Raw genomic sequence first — 27,481 nt, 5'->3', positions numbered from 1 at the left:
AGCCATAACATTAAAACCCCCTGCTTAATATTGTGTAGGTCCCCCTCATGGCACAAAAACAGCTCTGACTTCTTAAGACAATTTGGCTTAATTTGTCAAAGCGTGCATGTTCAATTTCCTGACATTGTTACAAGATAACTAATGTTAATCAGTGGGTTTAATGTAATGGCTGATCTGTCTGTCTCTCTATCTATCTATCTGTCTATCTATTTATCTATAAAAGGAGGAAAAATGGCCAAGCATAAGAGTCTGAGCTACTTTGATAAGGGATAAATTGTGATGGCTGGATTACTGTGTCAGAACATCTCCAAAACATCAGGCAGGTCTTGTGGAGTGTTCCCGATATGCCGTGATCAGTACCCACCAAACATGGTCAAAAAAAGGACAATTGCCGCCATTGCTGCGGTGCATGGAGGCACCACCTCACAACTTACAGGACTTGCTGCTAACGCCTTGGTGACAGATACCGCAGGACACCTTCAGAGGTCTTGTGGAGTCCATGCCTCAAATAGTCAGATGTTGTGGTGTTGCACAGGGGACCTGTCCAATGAAAACCATGCATCTCCATTTTTGTCTGTTTTTTATTTTCTCCATCGTTTGAACCCTGTAGCTGCTCTGTATACTGTGTAAATAAATATATCATATAAATATATCATATATAAATATGTATAAAAACGTTGTGTTTTCTATTTTTTTGTATTGTCATGTTTTTTTACTTTCTGACACAGTGTAAATCTGGCCGTTGCTCTGTACATTGTGTCAAAATTTCATGATGAATTGACTAATGGTCAATATAGTATTTTACATAGACTCCCATTGAGACTTCAGAAATACCACTTTAAAAATAAATTATATTAATAAAGGTAATATAAAAATGTATTCCACGTCACTTTGGAGTATATGTAACTGTATTAGCACTGGACAACATGGTGATACTTAGCGTTATCATGATAAATCTTTAAAATAAAAACAATATGTTTTTATTGTGGCTTTGTCAGCACTGAACAACTGCATGTTGCCTCATATTATTATTATTATTTTTAAATTGTGTTCAGCTTATTGTAGTAGGATGAGTTGAATATAATTCACTGTGCTGTTATGTTTTTGATGAATCACAACCTGGTGGGTTTTTTTTTTGTCTTTTCCAATTCATCAAACCTCAAAGAAATATTGTGGTACCTTGTAATTATACACGTAAATTGTAAAAGCCAGTAAGTTCAGTAAGTCCAGTCAAATTCTGCCACGTCGTCAACCCCTACTGTACTGTATAAACACTATATGTTCAAATGTTTGTGGCCATCTACATTAAGTCGTACCCATTGCTGTCTAGTTCCTATAGAGAAATATTACCAGAGGACTAGAATAGGGCTCTCTGGAGCAGATAAACCTATGAACCTATTGGCTCCATGCCTAATGCCAGGCATGGTCTAGAGGGGTATAAAGCCCCCCGAGCATTGAGCTGTGGAGCAGTGGAACTGTGTTCTTCAGAATGATGGATGCTGCTCCATCCAGTACTTTTGGGATCAGTTGGGCAGTTGAGGATGAGGTGGGGTGTAGATCATCCAGCATCCTGACCTCACTAATGCTCCTGTCACTCAATGCAATCGAATCCTCCCAGCAATGCTCCTCCAAAGTCTAGTAGAAAGCGTTCCTTGAAGCAGGATAAACGTCCTTTTTTAATACCCTTGATTACAGAAGAAACACTGAATGTTCAGGTGTCCCAAAACTTTTGTCCATGTATTGTATGGACCGGTTTGTAGCATTTCACATTCGGCCAGGCCCAGAACTGGATTATGTGCCTGTTAGTGTGTCAGGTTCTGCAGATACTTACATTACATCACTGTAGTATACCTGTAATTGACTGTCAATTGAGTCTTTTAAAGCGAAATACTCATTAATATCAATATCTCATTAATATGCATTAAATAAATGTTAATAAATAATAAATAATCATCCAGAAGGCAAAGTCAGAGGCATTGCCTATCAAACAGTGCATTAGCATTAAGATTTACATTGTTGTTTGGGCAAGAACCAGGTTGCAGGTTTCTGCTCTATGAACTGTACGCTATTTTGAGATACGAACATCTGGCTTTGGGAAGAAATCATACACACACACACACACACACAAACAGAATATGAGTATGTGCAGAGGTCAAACAGAGGTCGTGTGGGTACGCCTGTGTGTGCATGTGTGTGTGTTGGGAGGACTGCAATGTGCAGAGACATTATGCTGGTTCCTGCTTAGTTAATGTAAGTCCCAGCTGAAGCCCCCAGCATAGCTTCCGGTATTTCACCCTACGCTGCAATTTCAGCCTCGCTGCAGAGCAGTCATCAAATGGTCCAGGGGAAGAGCTGTGGAAAACAGGGGAATATATCGAGCGAGGAAAGGGACACGTGTAAACACACCCTTCAAAATGCGGAGTGTTTGCGGGGCGGGAGGCAAGGTCATTGTCATTAACAGCGTCTTGGCCAAGTTCAAGGTCATGCTAAGGTCGTGGTCGGGCTTAAAGGTTACAGCTCCAAAGAACATGGGATTGGTTGTGTGTAAGGGGAGGCGGGGGGGTGGGGGGGATTTGGGAGGAGGGTGTTGTGTTATTGGAGGTAACCATGGAAACTCAACTCGAGCAAACTCCTGCGGTTTAACCCAGGCAGCGGCAGGCAGCGCAGCTCCGAATCCGACGCCCAGTTTTATTAGCGTTCAATAGCCAGCAAAGCCTGCTTGAGTTGCTGCCTGGATGGGCGGGTTCATCCATATGCGCTTATGCTTTTTCAGCAGTTAGCAGCACTGGACTGACCGTTAGGAATGAATGATGGCACAGTGATTTTTTTATTTCTTATTTTAACACTGCAGTTCTTCTGCATGTCCAGTTTATCACAGAGTAGCAGTTTCCCATGTTAAGGCGTGTTCCAGTGTCAGGACTGCTTAGACTAAGCATGTAAGAACACTGATCTAGGATCAGAAAGTCCAGCAATATATATATATATATACATATTCAGTGTTGTATAAACTGATCCAAGCTTGTGGATAATATTTCTGACATCATCTCCTGTGTTGGGTTATTAGGCTTGCTTTTAGTGATCGGGCTCTAATGTGAGACATGGACATGACTAGAAGCTACAGCTACAGCTACAGCTACTCTGCCAATTAAAAAAAAACATGTATCTCCAAAATGGTGACTTTACAGGAGAAGTCCAAAATGCTCTTAACTTTCAGTCAATGTAAATTATGAGAGTTTATTCCATGTAATTTGGAACATTTCTGTTGTTCAATTAATCCAATGATTTTACGCACAGTGTACAGAGCGGCTGCAGGGTTCAAACTATGGAGAAACCTAAAATCGGACATAATTTGGTAATACATGTTTTTCATTGGACAGCAGCGATATGCATTAAGTACTGTGACAGAATTAAATTAAATAAAAGCAGTAAAACACAAATATTGTAATAAAATAATAAAACATTAATATAAAAGTAGTGATTTTACATCACTGTATATATTAAATATCCAAAGCTCTCCTCATTAAAGTATTATTTATTAACACTATATGTCCATAAAATTAGCAGACACCTCTTCTAATAAATGCATTCAGCTACTTTAAGTTGTGCAAATGCACACACACACAGCTTGTCTATTGCATTGAGCTGTGGAGCAGTGGAACTGTGCTCTCTGGAATGATGGTACTTTTAGGAGGAGTTGAGGAGTTGAGGATGGTGGTGATCTTCCAAAATCCTGACCTCACTAACGCTCCTGTCACTCCAAGTAAAGCAGGATCAACTCTTTTTTTTAATAGCCTTGATTTCAAAAGAAACAATAAATAAACAGATGTCCCAATACTTTTGTCCATGTAGCGCTAATTCTGTTGTGTAGTTTTATTTGTATTTATTTTTGAATATATCAAATGTAACGTTCCCAACACTGGGAGGATAAGGACTGGCACACGCACAACCATCCACCTCCTCTTTTAAACACGACATAGGTTTCACAATTCCAATGATACTTGTAGACATATTATTTGAGTGGGCAGTCTCCATGTAAGAAGAAAATAAACAGCACATGCATGGATACTGTTCGTACTGCATAATATACACTGGCAAAAACATCTCTTAAAATGACCTCAAATTGAGAACACACTGTGGTTTAGGTTACTGTCCTGACTGTGCAGTGGAGGAACTTAGGGTGGGACAGTATCCACTTTTTATATACCATCTTACCTCAAAATATTACAGTGGTATTAGTAGTCGTGAAAGCAGCGCAGACAGTTCTACGTATACGTGGCTTCTGTACCAGCTCATCCTAAAAACTGAAAAATGATCAAATACAAAAACTCTTTTTTAGATCTTCTCCCAAACAAGATATAATAAGCTTGAAAGAGCAGCACTCACTGGTGGAGTAACTGCACATTTGGAGAGTTTTAGAGCTATGAGAAAATAAAAAATTGCCACAATGCAGAAACACTTGCAAGTAGGGAAGTGTAATCTGGCTAAGCTCGACTAGACAGCTTTTAATTGGTGTTTATAATTTACATTTCAGAGCAGAGCTTAGATACAAAAAGTGCTTCTGCAGCACTTTTACAGGTACAGGTACACACCTCTGTGTATCTTTTGGTTTCAGGACATGTAAATGTAAAAATTCCATTAAATTTAATAGTAATAACCATTTATGATTGGCTTCATAAAGTTAGCAAAAATGAAAATACATACATGGCGTCAGTAAGCTTTATTGGTATCAGTGCTTTCTTTTGCCAATACTGATACTGTATCGGTATGGATGTGTGTAAGTGCTGGTATTGGCACCGATACGATACGGTATCGATGCAGCACTAGTTAGCAGCATAACAATCTGCTCACCACAGAACAAATTCAAGTCTGACTGACAGAAAGCCCACTTCTAAACATTTTGATAATCATGATCCGAATGAGCGACTGCTGTTGAAAGGACAGAAATGTAAAGTATTTTTCCTGGTAATGGATCTGAAGCTCACTCACTCGTTCATCCTGGTTTGCTTGTTCTCCCTTAATTGAATTCAGCGCATTACTAAACTCGCAACTACGATGGCCTTGTTTTTTTCCCCACTTATTTTCAGAGCGTGATGTCACCAGTCAGTGAGCTACCAAATTTATTAGAGCACTGAACTTTAATAAATATGTATTTGCTCTGTCTGTTGTGGCTAATGCTCTAGCCAGTGGACACAAACAAACTAGCCCCAAGCTAGCATGGTAGTCACAATACAAATGTATAATCTACGGTATAATATAGCTTGGTACATTATGATCAGTTGTAGTTTTACATCTGGGTGCATATTTTTATGTAATGGGTAATACATAAAATAATATTTACGTAAAATCTGGCTATGTTACTCTTTCACGTCAGACCACACACTTCTTTCACTTCCAGTGATTGATTTGTATTTCTCAGCTCGTCCAGAAAAAAGTGTCCTTTAGGGACGGCTCATAACGCAATTACACTTCCCAACTCTAGGGGGAGCCCAGGAGCAAGAAATGCCATTCAATTATCCATAGTGTTGCTTTAAAATGTCACCACCCCAAATCCTTGGCTATTAGACTCAGCCCATTATTTTTGGCAATGACTGTCAAAATGTAAAAAAAAAAAAAAACATCCTGTGGGATTCTAGTAGCATGTTAGCACTAAGCTAACAGCAATGCATTGGATCATTTTTGGTCATTCTAGCTTAAACTCTGACATTTGAATTTCCTAAAAGATATTCCATGTTATTAATTTCAAGTTTGAAACAGACGTCAACATGTCGTAGCTCTCACGCAACAACCTTGTATCTCCAAAACGGCAACTTTACAATGGAAGCCAGTACATTAGACATTAAAATTAAATTGAAAGAACTGCCCGATTCAAATTATGTAAACAAAGTCAATGTTTGTATATATATATATATATATATATATATATATATATATATATATATATATATATATACACACACACATATGTTTCAGTAAAGATCCCTCATACAGAGCTGCCACTACTGTCTTCTATATCCACCAACTGACTGAATCCTGGTGAGACGGCCACTTGTATTCACAGTCAGTGATGCAGTAGGACTTCCTGAAGGCCCAGAGTGAAGAAATCTGTTCAACTTAATGAAATTATTAATATGATTGGCTGATTCTTCGGTCAATTCCTACTTATGCTGGTAGTTTATCTGGCTTTCAGTTCTGCTTGTGAAGTCCTAACCAATGGGGGAGCTCACTTGGCTGTATCTGCCTAGAGACAACAGGAAACCAAACTCTGACTGGACAGTTTTCCTATTTTGTTTAGCTGTTCAAAAATGAAACCAACTACCCTACCAACAAAGATTTTCCAATGAAATATTATTAGTGCTGTAATACTTCCATAATTCCACTGAAAATGAACTACAAACTGCAGATATGTATTTTTTAATTATTAGAAATTACTAGTGGGGCCCTGATGGATTCTCAGTAGGCAATATTCTTATTAATACTGTATGATAATTGAGTTGAACAAACACCGTTAGAAAGCTCTGTGTGTTGCTTTAAGGCTTAACGCTGTTCTCTCTCTTTCTCCCCCTCTCCTCAGTGATGGCCTCTGATAAGAAGCTGTGTTCCTGCCTTCACCAGCACTGCTCCTAGGCCACACACATACACACTCTTCCACACACAGACACACTACTTTGACACGTCCCCTTCAGGTACACCTTCATACACCCCCAGACACAAGCACGCACGATGTACAGTGTGGAGGACCTGCTGATCTCTCATGGATACAAACTGCCCAGGAGTGGCACCGCCCCCTCCTCCTCAACTGCGCCTTACGACAATCGCAACAACGAGTGTCGGCGTGACAACGTGGAAAACCGGCCCGCCGGCGGTGGCAGCGGCGGGGCCCTGAACGGTTTCGGGTCGGCAGAGGGAGGAGCGGATGGCCGGACAGAAGCGGGGACGGGGGCGTACAGACCAGCTCAGACTGTAAAAGCATACCCTGAGAACAACAATAATATTAACGAGGGACACGAGCGAATCCAGAGGCGGCTGGAAGTTCCTGTGGGTTTCCTTGGAGACCTGCAGCCTCTGGGAGACTCACTTGCTACTGACAGTGGGTGAGTCAGTCACGTGTAATAACGATTAGTAGCACTGTGGTCCGTTCTGTTAAGCAGCACCACCCAACATGGAGCCAAAGTGCTTTTATAGAAAATGTAAGATCAAAGACCAGAAATGATACGTTTAAACGTTTGTATGCTGAAGTTCCCGCTCTTGTTTTTGTTAGTTTTCTAAATTAAATAATTGAGAAGCGCAAATTACACTTCCCGACTGTAGGGGGAGCCCAGGAGCCATTAAATTTTCCATAGTGTTGCTTTAAAATGTCACCACCCCAAATCCTTGGCTGTTAGCCATTATTTCTGAATGTCAAAACTCAAAGAAAAGGGAAAAAAACATGGTAATGCTAATGCTAGTTTCTACTAGCCCCTTTTGGGATTCTAGTAGCATGTTAGCACTAAGCTAACAGCATTGCACTGGGTTGTTCTTTGGTCATTCTAGCCTAAACTCTGGCATTTGAATTTCCTAAAAGACATTTCATGTGTTTAATCTTAAGCTTGTAACACACGTTCAATTATCGTTGCTCTCACGCAACAACCTTGTATCTCCAAAATGGAAGTTTTACAATGGAAGTCATTGTAAAAAGATCAATTGAAGCATATCTGTTTGCCCCGCACAATGGGTAGTGGTGGCTCAGCGGTTAGAGTGCCGGGATATTGATAACAGGGTTGTTGGTTCGATTCCCGGGCTTGGCAAGCTGCCACTGTTGGGCCCTTGAGCAAGGCCCTTTACCCTCTCTGGGCGCTGGAGTTGGCTGCCCACCGCTCCGACTTGTGTGTGTACTCACTGCCCCTAACACGTGAGTGTGTGTTCACTACCAGATGGGTTAAATGCGGAGGACACATTTTGCTGTACAGTGTACACTGTGCAGTGACAAATACGTGCACATTTACCAAAATCTCCAACACCCTCTGCATATTTTAATGTAAAAAAGTGTTAAAGATGTTAAAGCTAAATCAAAAGTGTCAGGTACAAAGGTAATAGCACATTTGTAGTGTATGTGTTCAAATGTATCTTTCCAATATGATACATTAATGGGCAAGATCTGCAATTAGATTTTCGATGTATTTCTTGGAAATTATTTCATTTCACTAAAAAAATAAAACCTGCCATTTGCACAGGGGTGTTCACATTTTTGCAGACGATTGTATGTTAACATTTTTCATCCGTTGAAACATACAAACTTCGCAGTAGTAAGCCATTGTCACGCTGGGTTTATGAATCTTTTATGTGCAAAATCCGGAGCATTTCGGTTAGATTTACCACCACAGGCGATTTTCACATATATGACTTCCTAGCAAATAAATTTCGCCTGCGAACTTTCACATGGAGTTGAAATTTCACATTTTGGAGAACTCAGACACTAGGCCTGTCATGATAACTATGTTTTTGGATGATAAATTGCCCCGCAAAGAATTGCATTAAATGATAATATTGTCATTTTAAGAGCATTTTGTGCCTCTGATGTAATGCTAATATAATACCATATATGATATAGCATATAATATACATTTTAAAGAGCAATGAACGTTTTATTATTATGAATATTCAGACATTGGAATTGAAATATTTAAAAAAAATTAATAACACCCATAAATTAAACCCATAAATAAAATAAAAACACTGTTTTTAAACAAATTCCACATTTTGACTTGTTCAAATGAATGGGCCCGTTCTGCCTAAAGCCGAAGCTCTGGAATGCAGCTTTGAAACCAAGTCCATTTAGACTCACTCTTCCAAACTGGCTGGAATTGTGCAGTCTTTGGGGAACCGCACGCTTGTTGTTTACAACGGACGTCACGTTTGTGAGGAAAAAACGGTTTCTGTTAGTCTTGCATTGGAACACAAGCTATAGATGTCTGTATATGGCTTGAATAAACATGGGAAAGACAACAGCAGCAGTAAAGCTGTACTCCCCACTATTATTAATAATTTGCAAAATACAACACAAACTATTGCAAAATACAACACAAATGAGAGGCAGCATGGTACACGTCAATCGGGAGGTGGGATTAGATGGTGATCTTTTTACTGATTTACCGCTGATTTCCCCTTGCAGCCACGCCTATTTTGCAAGGCGACACGAAACGTGAATAGCCAGTGTGACCGGGTCTTTAAAGCAGCATTATGTGAGAACTAATCTATCTTGAGCTTCCCCTACAGTTGGGGAGTGTAAAGCACTTTTACTCCACTGCAGTAAATACAAATAAGCTTTGAGTGCCCCCGCATGGACAGCAGTACACATGCATTTTGACATGTTGACAAGCTAAAAGATACAGAACTGGCATCTGAAGTGAAAGAAGTGGACTGAGGCATTAGAGTAATATTACAGGATTTTACACAAATATGACGGGTATACAGTGTTACACAGTTCCGGCAAGGGTTCTTGTGCACCAAAGTTGCAAAGCTGCAAATAACATCCACTGTTATTTTAAGGTACGATTGCTACATATTGTTGCTGTAATGACAACCTGGAATGGAACGTCTACACTCTCCATCTGTAGGGGGAGCCCATGACCAACACTCCTGAAACTAAAGCCCTTTTCTCCCCCTAATATTCAACATTACCTGTAGATAACTACCAACAACAGAATAGGACTCTCTGGAGCAGATAAACATGAACCTGTTGGCACCATGCCTAATGCCAGGTGTGGACTAGGGTATAAGGGGTGTAAATCCCCCAGCATTGAGCTGTGTAGCAGTGGAACTGTGTTCTTTGGACTGATTGAACCCTTACCAGTGCTCCTTGGATGACCTGGGGTGTGGGGGAATGAGATGGGGTGGTGATCATCCCAACATCTGTCCCAATACGTTTGTTCATATAGCATTACATGAGCTAGCAATGTTTAGTGTGTTCTTTCTTGAACATTACAGATGAATTCCCACAGGAGGCTCACTCACTGACCATGTGCAGAGGCCGGAAGCTGTGATGTATACAGAACTAAAGCAAAAACAGACCTCAATGAAATGAGGACTAATTAAACTATTTCATATATTTTGTCTAAAAGATCTTGCCCAAATGACACACAGTCCTTTCTTTCTTAGAATCCTCTAATAATAAAACTGAACAGCAAGTACAGTACTTATTAAAACAGTGACTCCAAGGTTTCTGACATGATGTGGAATGACTCTTTGACCTCATTGCTTCAGGGAAGCATCTGTATTCCCTTAGAATGGGGTTGTGTATGTGTTCTGATACTGAGGGCTTTCTTATATTGACTCATCACGGTTTTAAAAAGGCCATATTGTCATATCAAACTCATGGCACACTGGAGTTCCATGGTGCTGCAGCTCTGGGAGCCTAGAGTTGTGGGTTTGTTCCTCTGAGGAGTTTGGTGTGTTCTCCCACATCTGTGTGGGTTTCCTCAGAGTGCTCTGGGTGCTCTGTGAGGTGTATTGGAGTTACTGGTTGTATGTGGTATCTTGTGATGAACTGCCGCCCTGTCCACTGGACTCATGGACTCTGGCTCCATCATGACCCTGTCCAGAACGAAGCATATGAGAAGAGGAATGAAGTAGTCAGGAGTGGCAGATGCTGTAGGTATTTCCGAGTTGCCTACTCTATACTGCCTACTCAAAAGTGCAGTATCCCAGCCTTCTTAAATTATGTTTTATTGAGTGAAAAAATGGTAACCCCTGATGTTAACACAGCTAAACGCTAACAGCTAGCCATGAGCTGTCAATACCTTGGCAACGTCAGGATGTATTGCTGCCTTTGTGATTGGTTTACGGAGATCTTAATCACAGCTTTCAAAGTCAATTGACTTATGAGACAGCATGGGCAGCAAGACCTCAAGACAGCTGCCTTCAGTTTTAGACACAGCCCAGAGTTATAGTTCCCTAAAGCAATGGTTCTCCAGCTCTTTTAGCCTTGATACACTCCCTCTTAACTTATACCAAAACGCACTAGATCAGCCTTCTTAGCCATGTTAGTTAAAGGCTCTTTCTGTGCTTGGTGCATGCCATTCCTTGTTTGGCCACACTGTTTTGGCTATTAAATAGACTGTCAATACATAATAAAAACATTTGTGAATGGGTGTGGGTGGTACCCTGTGATGGACTGGTGCCCTGTCCAGGGGGTTACTCCTGCATTTCAACCAATGATTCCTGGTAAGGCCTGGACCCACTGCAACACTGACTAGAAAGCAGTGGATACGAAGATGAATATATGAACGAATACACAGTCAGAATTCATATACCCATTGTTCCCAACTAAATACCAGTATATATTCTTTTAAAATCCTTAACCAGTATAAAACTATGCTTGTAATAGAGTTTAAAGCATTCAAGCTTGTGTTTTGGCTGTTGGGAATGCATTTTTAATCTGTGCATATTTGGCACAACCTTGGCAGCATCAAACAACTGCAGTGTTTTGTTTCCTTCTGCTGTTGTGTGTCCTTATATTAGTACATGCTCAGCAGAAAAGTTGCATATGTATAAGGTTATGTTTATTGTGTGCCAGGGTCAGTTCTATGGCATTGAACTTATACTGCCCTTATTACTCATTTGGTATACAGGAAACCACTTTGAATGAACTCAATATGTAAACAGCACAATTAACTGTATTCAGACAGTCTACTCAGCTTAACATATATACTAAAAATACATATATATGTAATATAAAAGCTATGTCAGCAGTTCCCAATCCTAGTTCTGGCATACTTGTACCTTGTACCCATTATTTTGACTTTTTTTCCAATCTTACATATCTGATCCAACATGTTGATTATTCAACAAGACATTCCATTGTTAAACTGAGTGTGTTGGAAAAAGCTAAAGTGTGCAAGATAAGGAAGGGTACTGCAGGACCTGTTTTGGGAACCACTGATCTTGTTGAAAGTTGTTTTTTTTTTCATAATAAATAAATAATTTAATCTATTTTTGTCTGCAGGTTTTATGATGCTCCTAGCCTAACCTTTTCTGAACATACAGAAGAACGAGATGTTGCCTACTGGAGAAGGAGAGGGCAGGACTTCAGTGCCCTGTTGGATTACGGTGACCCTAGGGAGCTGCGCGTGTCCGGTGGGCTCTGGAGAGGCCCAGTGCTGGCTGCTGAGGAACTGAGGACAGAACGGCCACTGGCACGATGGGAGGACGGGTCATGGATACGAGAGACCATAGACTCAGGCCCAGAGACTTTGCGGGTGACCGGGGAGAGAAAATGCCAGAGCCTAGGCACGGAGGAGTGGCGCCCTGCGGTGGGTCTGGGTCGGCAGCTGTCCGATGGGGAGGCTGAACGCTGGTCTCAGGAACAGCAGCACCGTCTGCGACCTGCAGAGGGCAGTGTGCCTGCCACAGTCAGGATGAAATCTCAGTCACTGCCCCGGGTTCTCTCTCCAGAAGATCCACAGTACAGAGAACTTCCCCAAGCAGGTGGCCCAAGCCAGGCCCCTACTCAGAGAAACAACAGCTCTGTGCCATATGGTCGTTATCATAGTGATTGGCCAATAGGAGAGCGGTGGAGTGGTCAGACTCATGGTCAGGGTCCTGTTGCACTTGTGCCAAAGCCACGATTCAGTCGCCCTGTAAAGCCCCCGTCTTATGAGACTCACCAGCAGAACAGGGGGAGCTGGGAAACACTCTCCTCTGAACCCGTGTCCAAACCCAGAGACCGATCGCTTTGCTATTCTCAGAGCTTTGAACCATTGAGAGACAGGTCTGGATGTTATTCTCAGAGTGCAGAACCCTTAAGAGATCGGTCTATTTGCTTTTCACAGAGCGCAGAACCTCTGAGAGACCGCATGGTGAGCCACTCTCAAAGTGCCGAACCACTACGAGATCGATTCATTAGTCACTCCCAAAGTGCAGACCTGTTAAGAGACCGCTTTATAAGTCACTCTCACAGCGCAGACCTGTTGAGGGACAGATCACTTTGTTATTCTCAGAGCTCAGAACTACTTAGAGACAGGTCCATCTGTTACTCACAGAGTGCAGAGCTACTGAGACCAGAAGCATATAGGGCAGATCTGTTTTATCAGGAACTGACTGGTATGGAGCCCCCTGGATACATACCACCCCCCTCGTACAGGAGATTTCCACCTCCTAGGGGTGGACAGATTTTTCGTGCTGACTCTGCCCTTGTTCGATGGAAACGAGAACCAGTAAGTGCAGAGATGGGTGAGTGGTTTTCCAGAACAGCAGGAATGTCATGGTCAGAACGCCGGGAAGACCGGAGCATGGCAGTAGTCCCTAGAAGGCCAGTGCATCCAGGACCTGCTGCACCAAATCGGCCAGGGCATGTGCAGTACGTCTCGTTTGACGACCCACGCATCAGGCACATCTCAGGGGGGCCCGGTGGAAACTCGCTCACAGACGCCGACAAGATCCGTCACGTCAACAAAGAGCTTCCCTGCGCTGCAGCTTTAGGACAATCCACACATGATAGTGCCTTCCTCCCTACCCAGGGGCCGAGCACGGACACTCACAAGCCAGCTCTCAGTGAACATGAGAATGCTAGTCGATGGCACAGGGGATTGAACAAAGGCAGTGAGAGTGTAGCACCAGACCAGAGCTTTTCCAAGTACCCCACAACTTTTCAGACCAGGCCTTCGCAACCAGTCATCAAAGTCGACAGAAGTGCAGATCAACTGGTTAGGGTGGAAAGAATTCCAGATCAAGGTCAAGTCAAGGTAGATAGGGTAACGGAACAGGTTAAAGTGGACAGAGGTGCAGAGCAGGTCAAAGTAGACAAAATCACAGACCCGGTGAAACCAGTTGCAGACCAGGTCAAAGTTGAACGAATTACAGAAATCAAGCCAGACAGATTTACAGACAAGCAAATTAAAACGGACAGAATGACAGAACCGACGAAAATAGATAGAATTCCAGACCAGGTTAAAGCAGAAAGGTACTCCGATAAGCAAATTAAAGTAGATGTGAAAATAGAAAGAATTCCAGACAAGCAACTGAAAGCAGACAGAATTTTAGACAAGCCGGGTAAAGTGCCAGATAAGCAAGTGAAAGTGGAAAGAATTTCAGAAAAACTTAAATCAGATAAAATGTCGGAAAAACAGAGTAAATCCGAAAAATTAACTGACAAGCTGATTAAGTCCGAAAAGCAGACGAAAGTAGATCTAAGCATGGACCAGATGAAAACTGAAAAAGCCACTGACAAACAGACAAAAGCAGACAAGGCCATGGACAAAGGTTCCTCAGAGAGCGTTTCCACAGCAAAGACAGAGCCAGCCCAGGAGCCTGAGAAAAAGAGTGTGAAAAAGAAATTAAGTGAGACTATTTTCTGCTTGGTCTCTGTCCCCCTTTCACAATCTAGCGGAAAGTCCAGAGATCAAAATAACAATGAAGAGAAAGAACCGGAATCACCTCCTATTCCTCCTCCTCCTCCACCAAGTTCCTCAAGTGAGAACAGCAACACCCTTGGCTCCCTGCCAAACCAAAGCCTCAAAAGCACATCCACCACCTCCACTGACTTGGAACTACAAGCACTCACACTCGGCAGCGCGTCCAGTAGCATCATCACGAGAAGAGCTCATCGCAGGAGGAACTCTCGCACTAGGATAATTAAGCCAAACCCCCATGATGAGCTGAGAAGATATTCTGGGGCTTGGCCAGGGGACCAGTATCGCGACCAGGAAACCCAGACTAGCCCTGAACTTGCGAAGAGTGCTCAGCATCCGGGTCCTGATAAAATGGAAGCACAACCTCTGCCTGCTGTCCCCGAAGCAGAGGCCACTGCAGAAAGTGGATCAGGGGCTCCAAGTGCTACAGGCGCTACTGGATCCACAGGGGGCGCAGGAGCCCCAGGAACTACAGCAGTTTCAGGAGCTATAGGGGCTACAGGAGCTACTGTGCCTCCAGGGCCCACAGGAGCCACAGGGGCAACAGGTGCCACAGGGGCTACGGGTGCCTCTGGGGCTTCAGACCCAAGTACTCCCTATGGATATCCCATGAAAGGTCAGAAAAGCCTGAAACCATCCAGCAACAGCGCCTTTTCAAGGACAGGTACCTTCAAGAGCACAGGTTCACATAGACCTCCACTGCACCCTCCTCCACACCCTCCACCCCCCCCTCCAAACCAACCACCATCTCAGCCTCCACCTCCACCGCCAACACAGCCTCCGCCCAAATCACCCCCTTCGGACCAGGCTGAAGATTCAAAGTCAGCTGCTGGCCCCAACCCAGAAAACTTGGGTCAGTTTCTGCTGAAGCCAGTGAGCCGGAGGTCCTGGGATGCCGTTGAGGAGCTAGAATCCATTAACAAAGAACTGCAAGAGCAAGCGAGTAAGCGTCCCACCGTGGACCAGTGCATTGAAGATCTTAATGAGGCCTACAAAGACATCCTGGAGCTCAGCACTGCCAGCAATAACCTCCCCAACCGCTCCTCCATGCAAATCCCTGACCGCATCAAAGCCAGACTGTCTTCTGATCCCCTGGTGATGCCTGCAACTACACTTAGACCCAGCTTGGTCCCAGGGAGTGACCCGGAATACAGGGAGGTTAAGAGTGCCTTTTCCCGACCGTCAACTGGGAAGAGTGTTAGCTTCAGCAAACAGCTACGTGAGGAGATTTGTCCTGCCCCTCCTCCACCAGAAACAGGTTTCAGGGATTACAAAACAGTAATGTCCCAGATAACTCACCGCAAAGCCTGCAGATCAGTTAAGCTGGACCTCCTGACTCCTAAGGAAACTCCAGTCAAAGATGACAGTTTGGCTGCACTAACTTCCTCCACTTCATCCATGGGAGCTGAGGTCCCTTGGGCAGACAGGCAGCCCATGCAGGATGCCTCTACTCTAACCAGCCCCCCAGACTATGAGCACATCTGTCAGACGCTCCAAATTGCCCGTGACTCTGGGGCCATCAGCAGAGGGGCTTCTGTAAAATCCAAACCAGGTAGTGCCATGAGCATTGACACTCCACAGCATGTGGCCATGCCTGGTGGATCTGCAGTAGATTTAGAGCAGCACTGCTGCTCCTTAGTGTTAGATAATGAAAAACAGGTGAGACAGGAGCCAATCTCTTTATTCAGGGAAGAGAGAAGCTCAGGCTTTAGGAGGGTAACGAGCCAGAGTAACACATTCCTTGGTAACAGGAGTGTGCTGAGTAGTATGGCAACATGCAAGTCAATAGGAGATAAAGCAGGCTTAGAGGCAAACCCTGAAGTACCAGCTGACTGGCAGATGCAGCTGTCATTAGCCGAGAAGCATATTGCTACCCTTATCACAGGGGACGGGTCCAAACATGGGTCAGCCGAGGACTTGGATGAAGTGAGCAAGGTTGAAATGGCAGAAGGAATTCCTGCCAGTGAGTTAGCAGAAGATCAAGCGAACAAGACAGGTAAAGAAGACAGCCTTGTCACTTGTGAGGGAAGGGAGAAACAAGTAGAAAAGCAAGAGGATGAGCCAACACAGGGTGCTGAAAGCCAGTTGCCTGTAGAAAGAATTACCGATGATGGTAGTACAGAGGAAAAGACGCAGTCAGATTCAGAAAAGAGCAAACAAGAAGACTCGGTCACCGAAGATGCAAAAGTGCAGGAGCAAACCGACGAACCCAAGAAGGAACCCAGTGTGACTTTAAGACCAAACAAGGCTTCAATGTGGACTCATTCTGGTGTGGATCCCGTGCTACTGCCAGAGTTTCCTCCTGATCACCTACCCCTGTCTGTGTTAGCCTATTCAAATCGTAGGCTATCTTTAGGGTTAGATTGTGAGAGGAGTACTTGGGAGGGAGATAGGTGGAACAATGGGGATGGCTGGGCAAGGGAGAGGCGATCTCTTGATGCTGAGAGGCAGGACTTAGATGGGGACAGGTGGGGTTTGGATGGTGATAGACAACAACCCAGTGGGGAAAAGCGAGGTCTAGGTGGTTGGCGTGGATGTGGGATTGACAGGCAGGGTGCTGATGATTCAGACTGGGATTTAGACGCCGACAAGCAACTTAAGGATATAAGTGACACAGGACCTGATGAGGATGTAAAACAGTGGGACCTTAAGCAAGATGAAAGTGAAGATCAAAGTTGTGCTGCTGCTTCTAATAAGGACGCAGATGGGGACAAACATAACACTCCAGATAAGGGACAGATTCGAGGTGCTGAAGTAAGTCCTGGTGTCAAAGAGGTGCAAGGCTCAAGTTTAGGAAGACGAGGCCGTGGACTTTCTCATCGAATTGAAGCCCTGCATGATCGTTTTATTGCTCCACCAGGACATGGGTCAGAGGAAAGACTCGCCCGTATGAGGGAGGTGGACACTGTCTCTCGCATGAGACGCCTTAGCCTCCGTAGCACAGACTCATGGGATGGACTATACGGGGTCAGCTTTGTGTCTAGAGCTGAAGAGGTGGGGAGGGATGATGAACAGTCCCTTCCTTCCTCTCAAGAGCTTCCAAATGCAGCAGAGAAGGTGGAGAGAGAAAGCAGTGCACCCTGTACAGACAGCAATGAGCCTGGGGAAACACAAGATGACCAGCCAGTCCCAACAGGTACAATTTTAACTAAATATATTAAATATTAAAGATATATCCAAATGTAGCTAAAAAACCATGCTTCAAACCACTAGTGGAACGTATCAACCTAAGTACCTAAAATTCTTCGACAAATTTCCAAGCAAACATTGTATGAGGTTTCCAGATTTTTGAGGGGAGGTAAGTGCTTGTCTGAAGGAAATTAATTATATGAATATATTTATTACTAAGTTAACTGAGTAGTTAGTATTCTGCTTTTACCAATAATACTATCCTTATGTTAACCCGGTGCACCAAATTCAATGTTTCCCAATGTTTCTATTAATACCTTTTCGATAATACAGCTCAGAAGTACGGTTCAAACATTTTCTGAACCTGTAGAGCTCACCCCTTTCCATTGCATTTTATTCCCAGATCAGATGTGACTCACATCTGGAGTTATGAGTCTATGAAGACGGGTCAAATACAAATATTTTTGTCTCTCGACTTGTCTAACTGGTGGATTTGTGTGTCCGCCATTTGCCTCTCATCTGTAATTGGTGGATTTCTGCATGCATCTATGGTTTTGTGTGAAACTGACCAGTGGGCACTCAGAAACTCACCTTCTACATCTGCCGTTAATACTATTTTATTCATACATTCCAGGACTTTTGTGAACCTAAAACTCGGGTCAACTCATTTCAAGCATCAAAACAATTAGTGAGAGTATGCTTTCACAAGAAATACGAAGAATCTCTAAAATCTGACCTCAGTTTCTCAGGTTTAGGGTCAGAGCATCTCTTCACACAGTGCTCTAGGTCACAAGGGGTCTTATAGAGAAAGCTAAGATTATTTTGAACATTTTGATATAAAAGACAATATTATCTTAAAGGCAAGTGCTATTAAAAGCAAATTTAAGAAAGTGTGCAAAAATCGAGAAAATGCTCTTAGACACCAGAGTTAATTTTTTTTTTACCTACCCTATTTCTTGTACCAGATGTGTTTTGGTCACTTTACATGTACAATTATTATGACTCATTTATTAGCTTTGGGCATGTTTTTTGAGTTTTGCTCTAATGCAAACGTGTGATGTGCCCAATGCCATTAAGTAGCATTAGTTTTGAGAAGCTGAGATTATGCATTTATGACTGACTCTAGTTAAAAAAATAGAACCTGATCATGTATGTTGGAAAGTAGCTCTTGCAGAAAAGTCTGTAGATGGTTCTTAATCCCAGTCTTGACAACATCATGCACTGCACAGATTACCCATTCCCCTTCCATTATTCTTACACACTTGATTCAACTATTCAAGTCATTATCAGGCCAGTCAAGAGCTTAATAAAACCCTCACATTCTTGATAATGTCATTCTTCAACAAGGACATTCCATCATTTACACTGTCTACCTCTTTTTGATGCAAAGAGGTAGACAGCTGTTAACATTAGCATTATCTTCAGTTGGATTGAAGTTTGATGTTTGAGAAGCATCAACAAACTGTTGTAAGGTACTTTAGGAACACAGCAGAAATGCTGTATCAGCATTTTCTTAATAGGTGACAAATGTATGCCCACTATGATCTAGTCACTGCAGAGAGAATCAAGAAAACATGGAGTTTATAACTCTCATAATGCACTACCCCTGGATTAGGGAGCGATTTAACATTCAGCCCAAATGGGATATCGTAAAGGGGTCTTCAAAATTTCAGCATAATTCAGTTGTTATGCAATAGTTAAGATACACAAAGTAAACAAAGTCATTCTGAGTGGTTTGATGTGAAATGGTACCTCGTAATAGAGAATAATAATAGAGAAACATACCAACATGGATGACTTTACAATGGTGGTGATGGTGGTCTAAAGCGATGAGAAGACCAACACATATTTTGAGTTAAATGTAAAGATAATGAATTAGAAAATATATACACAGTACACTACAGGAGGTTTTAGACACACATTTAAACCATTTATCCCAGTAAAAAAATATTTTGGTAAAAACTCAGATCTCATTAGAACAGATGAAGGGAAACATAAAAACAGTCAAATTTCATCAGCAGCTCAACTGATTTAACATCATCACGTACTGATTTTCCAAACCAGGTGTAGGATGATTACTGTAAATAACACTAGACTCTTATGATGAGATCTTTGGAGATGCTTTAAGGAACACAGTAATGTAAAACCGCTACTTTTTGTATGATTGTTATTTGTAGTTATTGTAATATTGATGTTTTACTAAGCAAATAAACTCACTGACCAGATAACAAGGTTTAACAAGGATTAAATTCTTTATATAAATTTGTTTGTCTAATTTTTCTTTTTTTTCCCAATTTGGTACTGCCAATGAACCCTCCCGCTTATACCTCCCTCTAGCACTAGCAATGCTCTCAATACTAGGTGGGTAAGGGTTTAACACATGTCTACTCAGATACATGCAAAGCCAAGCCAGCCATCGGCTCTTTTCAAACTGTTGCCAATGCGTCATTGCTAGGCAGCCAACACACTCTGAGGAAAGCGCCGGGTCCCCAGCTCCACTCGTGAAGCCTACAACTTTTCTATAATTATGGATATTTTAAGCCGAAACTGTGAATTGTGAATTTTTGCTTCAGATATCAGGCAGTGTGTTTGTTTTATGTTAGGCATTAAAGATGTCTGGTTTCCAAAACAATTTAAATTGGGGATGTCCAATGCTCAACAATCATATTAATATGCTGACTGTATTTGGGATGACCAGGCTGTATTAACACCTTTCTCGCTTTGTTTCAGAGTCGCAGGAGCCCACCCAGGTGGAGAAGTCATAGCTGGGCCCTCAGAAGTCTAAGGTCACGGGGTCAGGGTGTCATCCATTGCCACTAAGGGCCAGCTTCCAACACTGTGACCTGGCTGTCTGCTAAATGCCTTCATTTTCATATGCCACTCACATGAAACCACACAACAAAAATACAAAGATACACACACACATATATACACACACACACACACACACTGACAGACACAATCCATGCACTAAATAATTGCATAATGCATATGCAGACATGTTAACATGTAAACAGACTCACACACACATGAATTCATCATCATGTATGCACATTCTTACATGCGTTCAGATACAAATACACTCTCAACACACATACATACACACACACTCACACACACATATAAAATGGCCTTCTCCGACAAGAGCATTGTGTATCAACTCCACCCCACCTCCGCTCTGATCCAGCTCGGCTGGATTTCTTAATGTTGCTGCTCCACTGCCAGAAGGAGGCAAGTCCCGACCATTCCTACCTTCCGTATCCTCCCTTACGCAGTGGTTCTTCTTTCGATTCCTTGGCGTGTTAAGAGAGTCTGATGGGGGGGTCTGTAAACCTCAAGCATCCTCTGGTGGCCCTATCTTGTACAATCTAAGTCAAATTTGTAACATATTGCTAAATATTCCATTTTCAAAAGGGGCCCAAGCATTTAAAGGGATAACTTACCCAAATGATGTTAATCTTTCATGATATCTCGCAAGCTTAGCTTTTAGTCACTGTTAGCCACATTAGCATTGTTTGATTGTGCTCCCTTTAGGTAATGCGGGATCCCCACAGCCTAACTAATATGGCTGCAATGTCCTCTGGGTATCAGTACTTGTTTCGCAGTAAATTCAGTTATATTTAGGACTAACTATTCCTATATATGACCTCAAGCCCCTTCTACTGTTGTGTCCAAGACATTCCGGACACCAAAACTCCTTCTCCATCACGGCATAACATGAAATCTTTGCAAGTGAAATCATCTGAAAGCTAGTCTTAGTAAGTTTTAGGCTCCCAAAAAATGCATTAGTAAAGCTAAAGCTAATCCGAGCTGGGTTTCCCAAGAGCATCTTAGTGTAAAGATAATTCTTCAGTGATCAAGCGAGTATCACACTAAACACTCTCTCTACCTGTTAATATGTTGAGATCTCAGCACTATGATGCTTTTGGACAACTGGGCCCAGCAGTGGTTCTATGTATGCCACTGTGTTCATTTACCCATTTCCAAAGCACTCATGGCAGCTCAGTGCTATTAGTCATTGTCATTCAACAGCTGGCTTGCCTAATCAGTACTTTATTGGGCTCAATTAACTGTGGTGGTGATGGAAGTGAGCAAGTTTGTGCATTGAGTGATTAGCGTCCAGGAGAAATCTGGATCCGGGGTTTGTTCTTCAGACTAGCTCACTGCTACTTTTTTTGTAAAAAAAAAAGAAAAAAAAAAAGAAAAGTAATCTCTTAATCTTAATCTCTTAAACTCCTAGAATTAGTCACCTAAATAAACAGCAGTTTTTGAAGGAATCAGCTTGTGCACACTAGAGTTCATCCAATCCGAAGTTCTCCTAATTCACATTTCTAAATATGGCGTCTCAGTTATATATAAAAAAACATAATACACATAATTTTATTTTATCCATGGCCCTCAACTCTTTCCCTCACACAGTGCAAACAGCCTTGTCTTTGAGGTTGGATAGTTGTGGCTGACTGTGGCATCACTGGGGTCCGAACTCATAATCAGTTAATGGTGGATTGAATGCATAGAGAATTGAAGCACTTGGAACTTTCTCTGTGTTAAAGCATTTAATACTCTGTAAAAAAGGGTTTGTAACAGGGCTGACTTAAGTTCATATATCTTGCTGATGGCAGGTTCAAATCGCAAGGGGGGTATTTCTAGTACTTATACTGTTTATACTTTTTATATTATTTGTATTATTTTATATTATACTTTTATGTAATTTAATATTAAGAGAATCTGAAGATTATGAGCTTCAATGATCAGTTTTATTCACTCCAAATGGTTCAGTGGCTAAGGCTGGATTTCAAACCTCTTTTTCTTTGCTATTTTTAAATGAAGTCAACAGATCTAGCTCTCAATATGACATGCTCACCGAACCACATCACTGAATTACCAATGAAAAAAGCATGTATTCCTGCATAACCACCTCTTTTATAGGTGCACATGTGAGCAACACCCTAATTGTAAGGTTTATTGGGTTTTTTTGATAGGAAGAACTTCTGGATACTTCCAAGTATACAGTGTCTCACATCTACATGGAATAATATGGGGGGGTTGTCATTTTGTCATGGCACCCATTATACCCCCCTTCAACCCTGGTAGATAAAATAACTAGTCTTGTGCCTGGTCCACAGTACAGGTGCCTTTTTTGTCCATAATTGCCATTCAGTCATCACATTGTGAGTGACTGCAATGCACTAATTAATACACTGTAAAAAATCTTTAAATGTAAAAATTAAGTTAAATGAATTACAATAATTAAAATGTTAAATAAACTTAAAATGTAGAAAAATTGTGAAAAAGTGAAAGTGAAAAACTTTTTGACAGTGATGTCATGCATGAGGTCAACATTGTGATTCATATGGGAGAGTCCCAATTTCCCATCCCACAATACAAGATGTTGAATCCCAAATATTACATTTCTTTCAAGGGATAATGTATCTGTAAAAACTGACCTGAAATTGGGACATTTTCCAAAGTTTTTGGGATTGGCCTTAAAAATTGGACCAATAATCCTGCACTGTGGGCCAGGCCTTATTCTACTGGCAAATAATTTTGGAAATTATGCTTGAAAACAGCATTATTTCTTGAAACAAGGTGAAAATATCTGCCAATACATTCAGGAAACATTGAGAAAATAGTTGTATAATATAATATAATCTTAATATTAGTTGATTTCTCTTAAAAACAGAAATATCAGACACATAAACTTGAATTTAAGATGTTTTCACTTGCCAAGGTATCATTTTTCGCAGTGTTTTCTCTGTTAATGTCTTCAGAGGTAATTATCTAACCTTTTGTCTAACCCCTTTCAAACCTCTTCAATCCCCCCCCCCCACCCCCCACAGTTAAGGTGAGAATGGATTGCAGCGGTGTGAGTCCTCTTTCCCCCAGTGCTTCTCTTTTGCTGACATGGAACTTGTGTCAGTTTGTCGGAACCAGTTTGTTGGTCTCTTTGTATAGTCGGTCCAGTGTAATTCGGTTCGTCTGTCTGGACATGAATGTTCTGTCGGTGCTTTTACACGTTCATGGTTTAATTATTTTTTTTTTTTCTGAAGCCAGTAGTGCAGACTTTACAGGACTGTTTGCATTATTAATTTCAAGCATCACCTGAACTGTTTTAACTCCAAAACAAGAGAGCTCCATCTCCGATGGGCAGCTGGAACTATAGTAGCAAGTAAAGATCAGTGGCTCAAGAACTGTTTTCCTTTAGCAGTTAATTGTTAATTGATCAAAGACGTTCATTGCTTTTTTGCTCTTTTGCTTTTCTTTTTTTTTTGCTCTTTTGCCATAGTGCCCTAATGCCAGACCTCTCTTTAGCACATTGTAACATATGACCCTGAACTTAAAAAGCTACAGTACATACTGTAGTGATTAAAACCATGTATTATAGATTAACTAGAGGCCCGGGTAGGATGAGCATTTTAGTATTTGACGGATCTCGATTTTTAGCACCTTGTGAAACGGAAGGTTATATCATAAATTTTATTTTGCTAAAATCAAAGAGAATTCAAGCTATATAGTGGCCTTGATTTCGGATAAACAACACCAGTAATGATAAGCCTACGTGGAGACAAAGTAATAGGAGCCACCAACGCGATGTTTGGTATTGTCCAATATCGAAATGTTTATGAATGTTTGTATGATATGTCAAATATGTGAAATGCCATTGACTGACCCAGGTTTAGGGTATTTTTATTATCAGGCAATGTAGACTTTAAAAACAGGGTCCAGATATGAACACATCTATTTAATTCCCTAATTTAACATGGTGTCTCTAGACAAAGCCCCATCCCCCCACCCCCACCCCCCAGAGCAATAAATGCTAACAAGTGTTCGCGATGATAACACTTAAAACGTGTACAGATTTTTAGGACTTTACGTAGGGGAAACGTTGATAGGACATGATTTGAAAAGTTATGAAACATGAAAAAAAAACATTATGTGAAAACATTACAACCATTACCATTTTGCTAATAGTGGTTACAGAGATAGCAGCGTTTAAAGCCCCAGGGAACCCAAATCCTTTTCTTATTAAGCAGGCCAACCCCGTTCTTAGGGTCAAAATGATGAACGTATACAAAGTAGGACCTATGATTAATGTTCAAATAGCAAACAAAAGGCTGATGTTTTTTGATGTAGTTTTTCCTGTAATTCATCTTGGTTTGAAGTTGGGAAGTCACTTGTTTTTTCAAGCAACAAAAGATCATGAATAGACATACTGTCCACATCAGAGGAGGCTATTGGTGTTACTACTGTATCTAATCTTGTTAGCGAATTAGCTATTGCTGCTATTGATGGTGTGAGCCGCCATGTTGATTAGATGGCATGCTCTGTGAGTGGAGTTGAGAACATTATGGCTGCATCCCAATTACGTACTACATGCTAAAGGCCCTATCTCACACCCTGCACAAGGCACGTTGCAATGCTCATTGCATTGCATCTTACACCCCACCAACAGTCTATTTTTACGCCTGCATCATTTAAACAGCAGCGGTGCTTGCGAATATATCTACTCCGATGGTCACTGTGGTCTCGAAATGAGGTGTGTTTAGGTCAATTTCTGTCGTATTGCTATCTTGGCAACAGAAAACACAGGTGCGCCACTGACTAAAAACAACCTAGGCAGATGTCATACTTTCATTGTTATCTTGGCAGTGAATTGTCAACACAGGCGTGTGCCCAGTGCGAATACACCTCTACTTTGCACCATTGAAATAGCCATCTGCCAAAGTCAGATTGAACCTGGCTCTGGGAATGGCGAGTGACACGCTGATTGGTTTATTGCATGTTACGCCTAAAACACATCCATGATAAATTAAGAGACTTAGTACATGCCTGTGACTCGCCAACAGAACGCTAAAAGTAGTTATCCTGGATTTTTAAGTATACTCAACTTTAACACATTTTTCTGTACTGCATACTTCATACTCAAAACATAGTATTAGTAATTAGTAGGCAGTTCACAGCCTATGTATGCCATCAAATCAACATGGCTGCTCGCACCGCCAGCAGTAGGAACATACCATTTCCTAATTTTTAAGACACATTATAAGACAAATTTATGCTCCTGTTACTAATAATGGTAAACTGACTTTCGGATGGACAATGTCATTTATCGCTTCACTGTTTCATTTATATTGAGCTCAAATAATCTAGTCCTCATCAGACCACACATGAGTTGCAAGCATTCTGATCTGCTGGTCTGTTGTAGTAATAATAGTAATAGCCTTTACTGATATGGACAATATCAATATGTCTACACGTAAAAGTTTGTTGCTTGGAAAAAGAAAACACCACATCAGCTTTAATGTAGGCGTCCATGTTTTTTGCACTTTGTGGCTCGTAATCAAATTTCTGAGCCAAGCCAAACACAGCAACTTATCCCAACCTTCTGTGTGTTTTCTTTGTGTCACAGGTTGGGAATTCCAAGTTATATAACCTCTAGTTAAATGCAGGTCAATAGCCACGATAAAGCTAACCCAACCAGCATAACCAAAAGCTAGCATGCTAGCTCATCTGTCTATCTCTCTGTTAGTCTGTTGTCAGTTCCTTCATCCGTCCGTTCATTTGTCCAACCAGGCATGTCAGCATTCTGTGAGTGTATTCTCTGAATGGGTACCATCAGTTAAGTTCATCTTATCTTCTTTAAAACCTTGAGAATGCTTTTAGTGACTGATGGTGCTGAAGAGCCTTTTTCACTCATTTCTCTCTTTCGGGAGTATGCTGTGCCAATTACAATATTAAAATGATGCTCTAAAAGTTCTCAAAGAGGTGTGATAATCGATTTTTAAGCCACATTTAATCATATTTCTTATTTTTTTACTATTTTTAAATAATTTGCAGGACAGTAAAAAAAACATCCACTGGGTTCCCTGGGTTTTTAAAGCTTGATAGTATAATGGCACGATATTGTATGGTATGGTAAGCTGTGGTATGATATATGATGCGATAGTGTATGATAGCTAGAGCAATATTGTCCAACATGAAGCTCAGTGGCTGTAGAATATGCGAGAACCAGGATAGACTCATGTGTACAGGTGTCATCTGTCTAAATGTCGCTCACCAAGAAAGTGTTTTCAAAATTCTGTGTGTGTGTATGTGCGTGCGCGTGTTCGCTTGCTTTCCCACCCCGTCCCGCCATTGCCCTCCATGCCGTCCATGCGTACTTACAAAAGAAGAAGAAGAAGAAAAAAAAGCGCATTTCACCGAATATTTATTTTTGTTATCATTGAAATTGTTAACCGGTCCGCATAATGTACAAAATAAAAGTATATTTTAAATATTTTAAGAGATATTTTGTATTTACCATGATATTTTATTTCTTCGCTCTTGGATCCAGTTGGCAGTATCATTTTGCTGTATAGCGCGGGAAGAAGAGTATATAATTTTCTAGTGCTGTAAAAAAGAGAGGAAAAAGAAATCAATAGGTCCATTTTAGCTAAGAATATCTCTGTCGAGACACCTGCGGTATGCCTTGTTCTTGCTCTGAAATTTGTGAATGATGAGGGTCGCCATTGTATACCTTGATATGATGTGGATTTCAGCTTGTGCTTGGAATATGTATCACACCGCTGCAGTTATCCTCGATCCATCGATCCTAAATGAGAAATGTATGTTCGTTCACTTTTAGCAAAATTCAGCCATCCACATCAGCCTATGTACTTATCAAGGGCTGATGTTCCATGCAGAGTATAAACCTGAGTAGTGCACTACTAGGACAAGATGTGCCAATTGACTATTTGTTTCAAGGCTAAGCGTACAGGGCAGTTCCACCCATTTTGGTGTTGAGATGTACACAAAGTCATTCAGAGTATTTTGGGATGAAATGCTAACAGTACTGATTGAGATTTGTTAACAGTTGCAGTGATATCCAGCAGAAATCCATGTTTAAAACAAAAAAAATCAAGAATTCAGCAATAATTATACACCAGTATAGTGAGAAAAAGAGAGAGAAGTGCTGTCAAAAATCGTAA

The 27,481-nt window shown here is 41.5% G+C and overlaps 1 protein-coding gene across 2 annotated transcripts in view; it reads left to right on the top strand.

Annotated features, from left to right (window-relative positions):
- Positions 1 to 26,796, top strand: part of jcadb (junctional cadherin 5 associated b) — a 30,954-nt gene extending 4,158 nt beyond the window's left edge. The window contains exons 2-4 of one of the 2 annotated variants that reach the window (XM_072668575.1): positions 6,572 to 7,091; positions 11,981 to 17,520; positions 20,244 to 26,796. In XM_072668575.1, the coding sequence (XP_072524676.1) occupies positions 6,721 to 7,091; positions 11,981 to 17,520; positions 20,244 to 20,278 (5,946 nt within the window). In that variant the 5' untranslated portion in view covers positions 6,572 to 6,720 and the 3' untranslated portion in view covers positions 20,279 to 26,796. Of the gene's footprint in view, positions 1 to 6,491; positions 7,092 to 11,980; positions 17,521 to 20,243 lie in introns of those variants that run through there. The other variant, XM_072668576.1, reaches the window with a different exon arrangement.
- Positions 26,797 to 27,481: the final 685 nt, after the last annotated feature.

The sequence above is a fragment of the Salminus brasiliensis genome, chromosome 23 (genome assembly GCF_030463535.1).
Source record: "Salminus brasiliensis chromosome 23, fSalBra1.hap2, whole genome shotgun sequence".
Lineage (NCBI taxonomy): Eukaryota > Metazoa > Chordata > Actinopteri > Characiformes > Bryconidae > Salminus > Salminus brasiliensis.
Note: the sequence above shows the minus strand (reverse complement) of the source record. Positions and strands in the feature narration are given on the sequence as shown.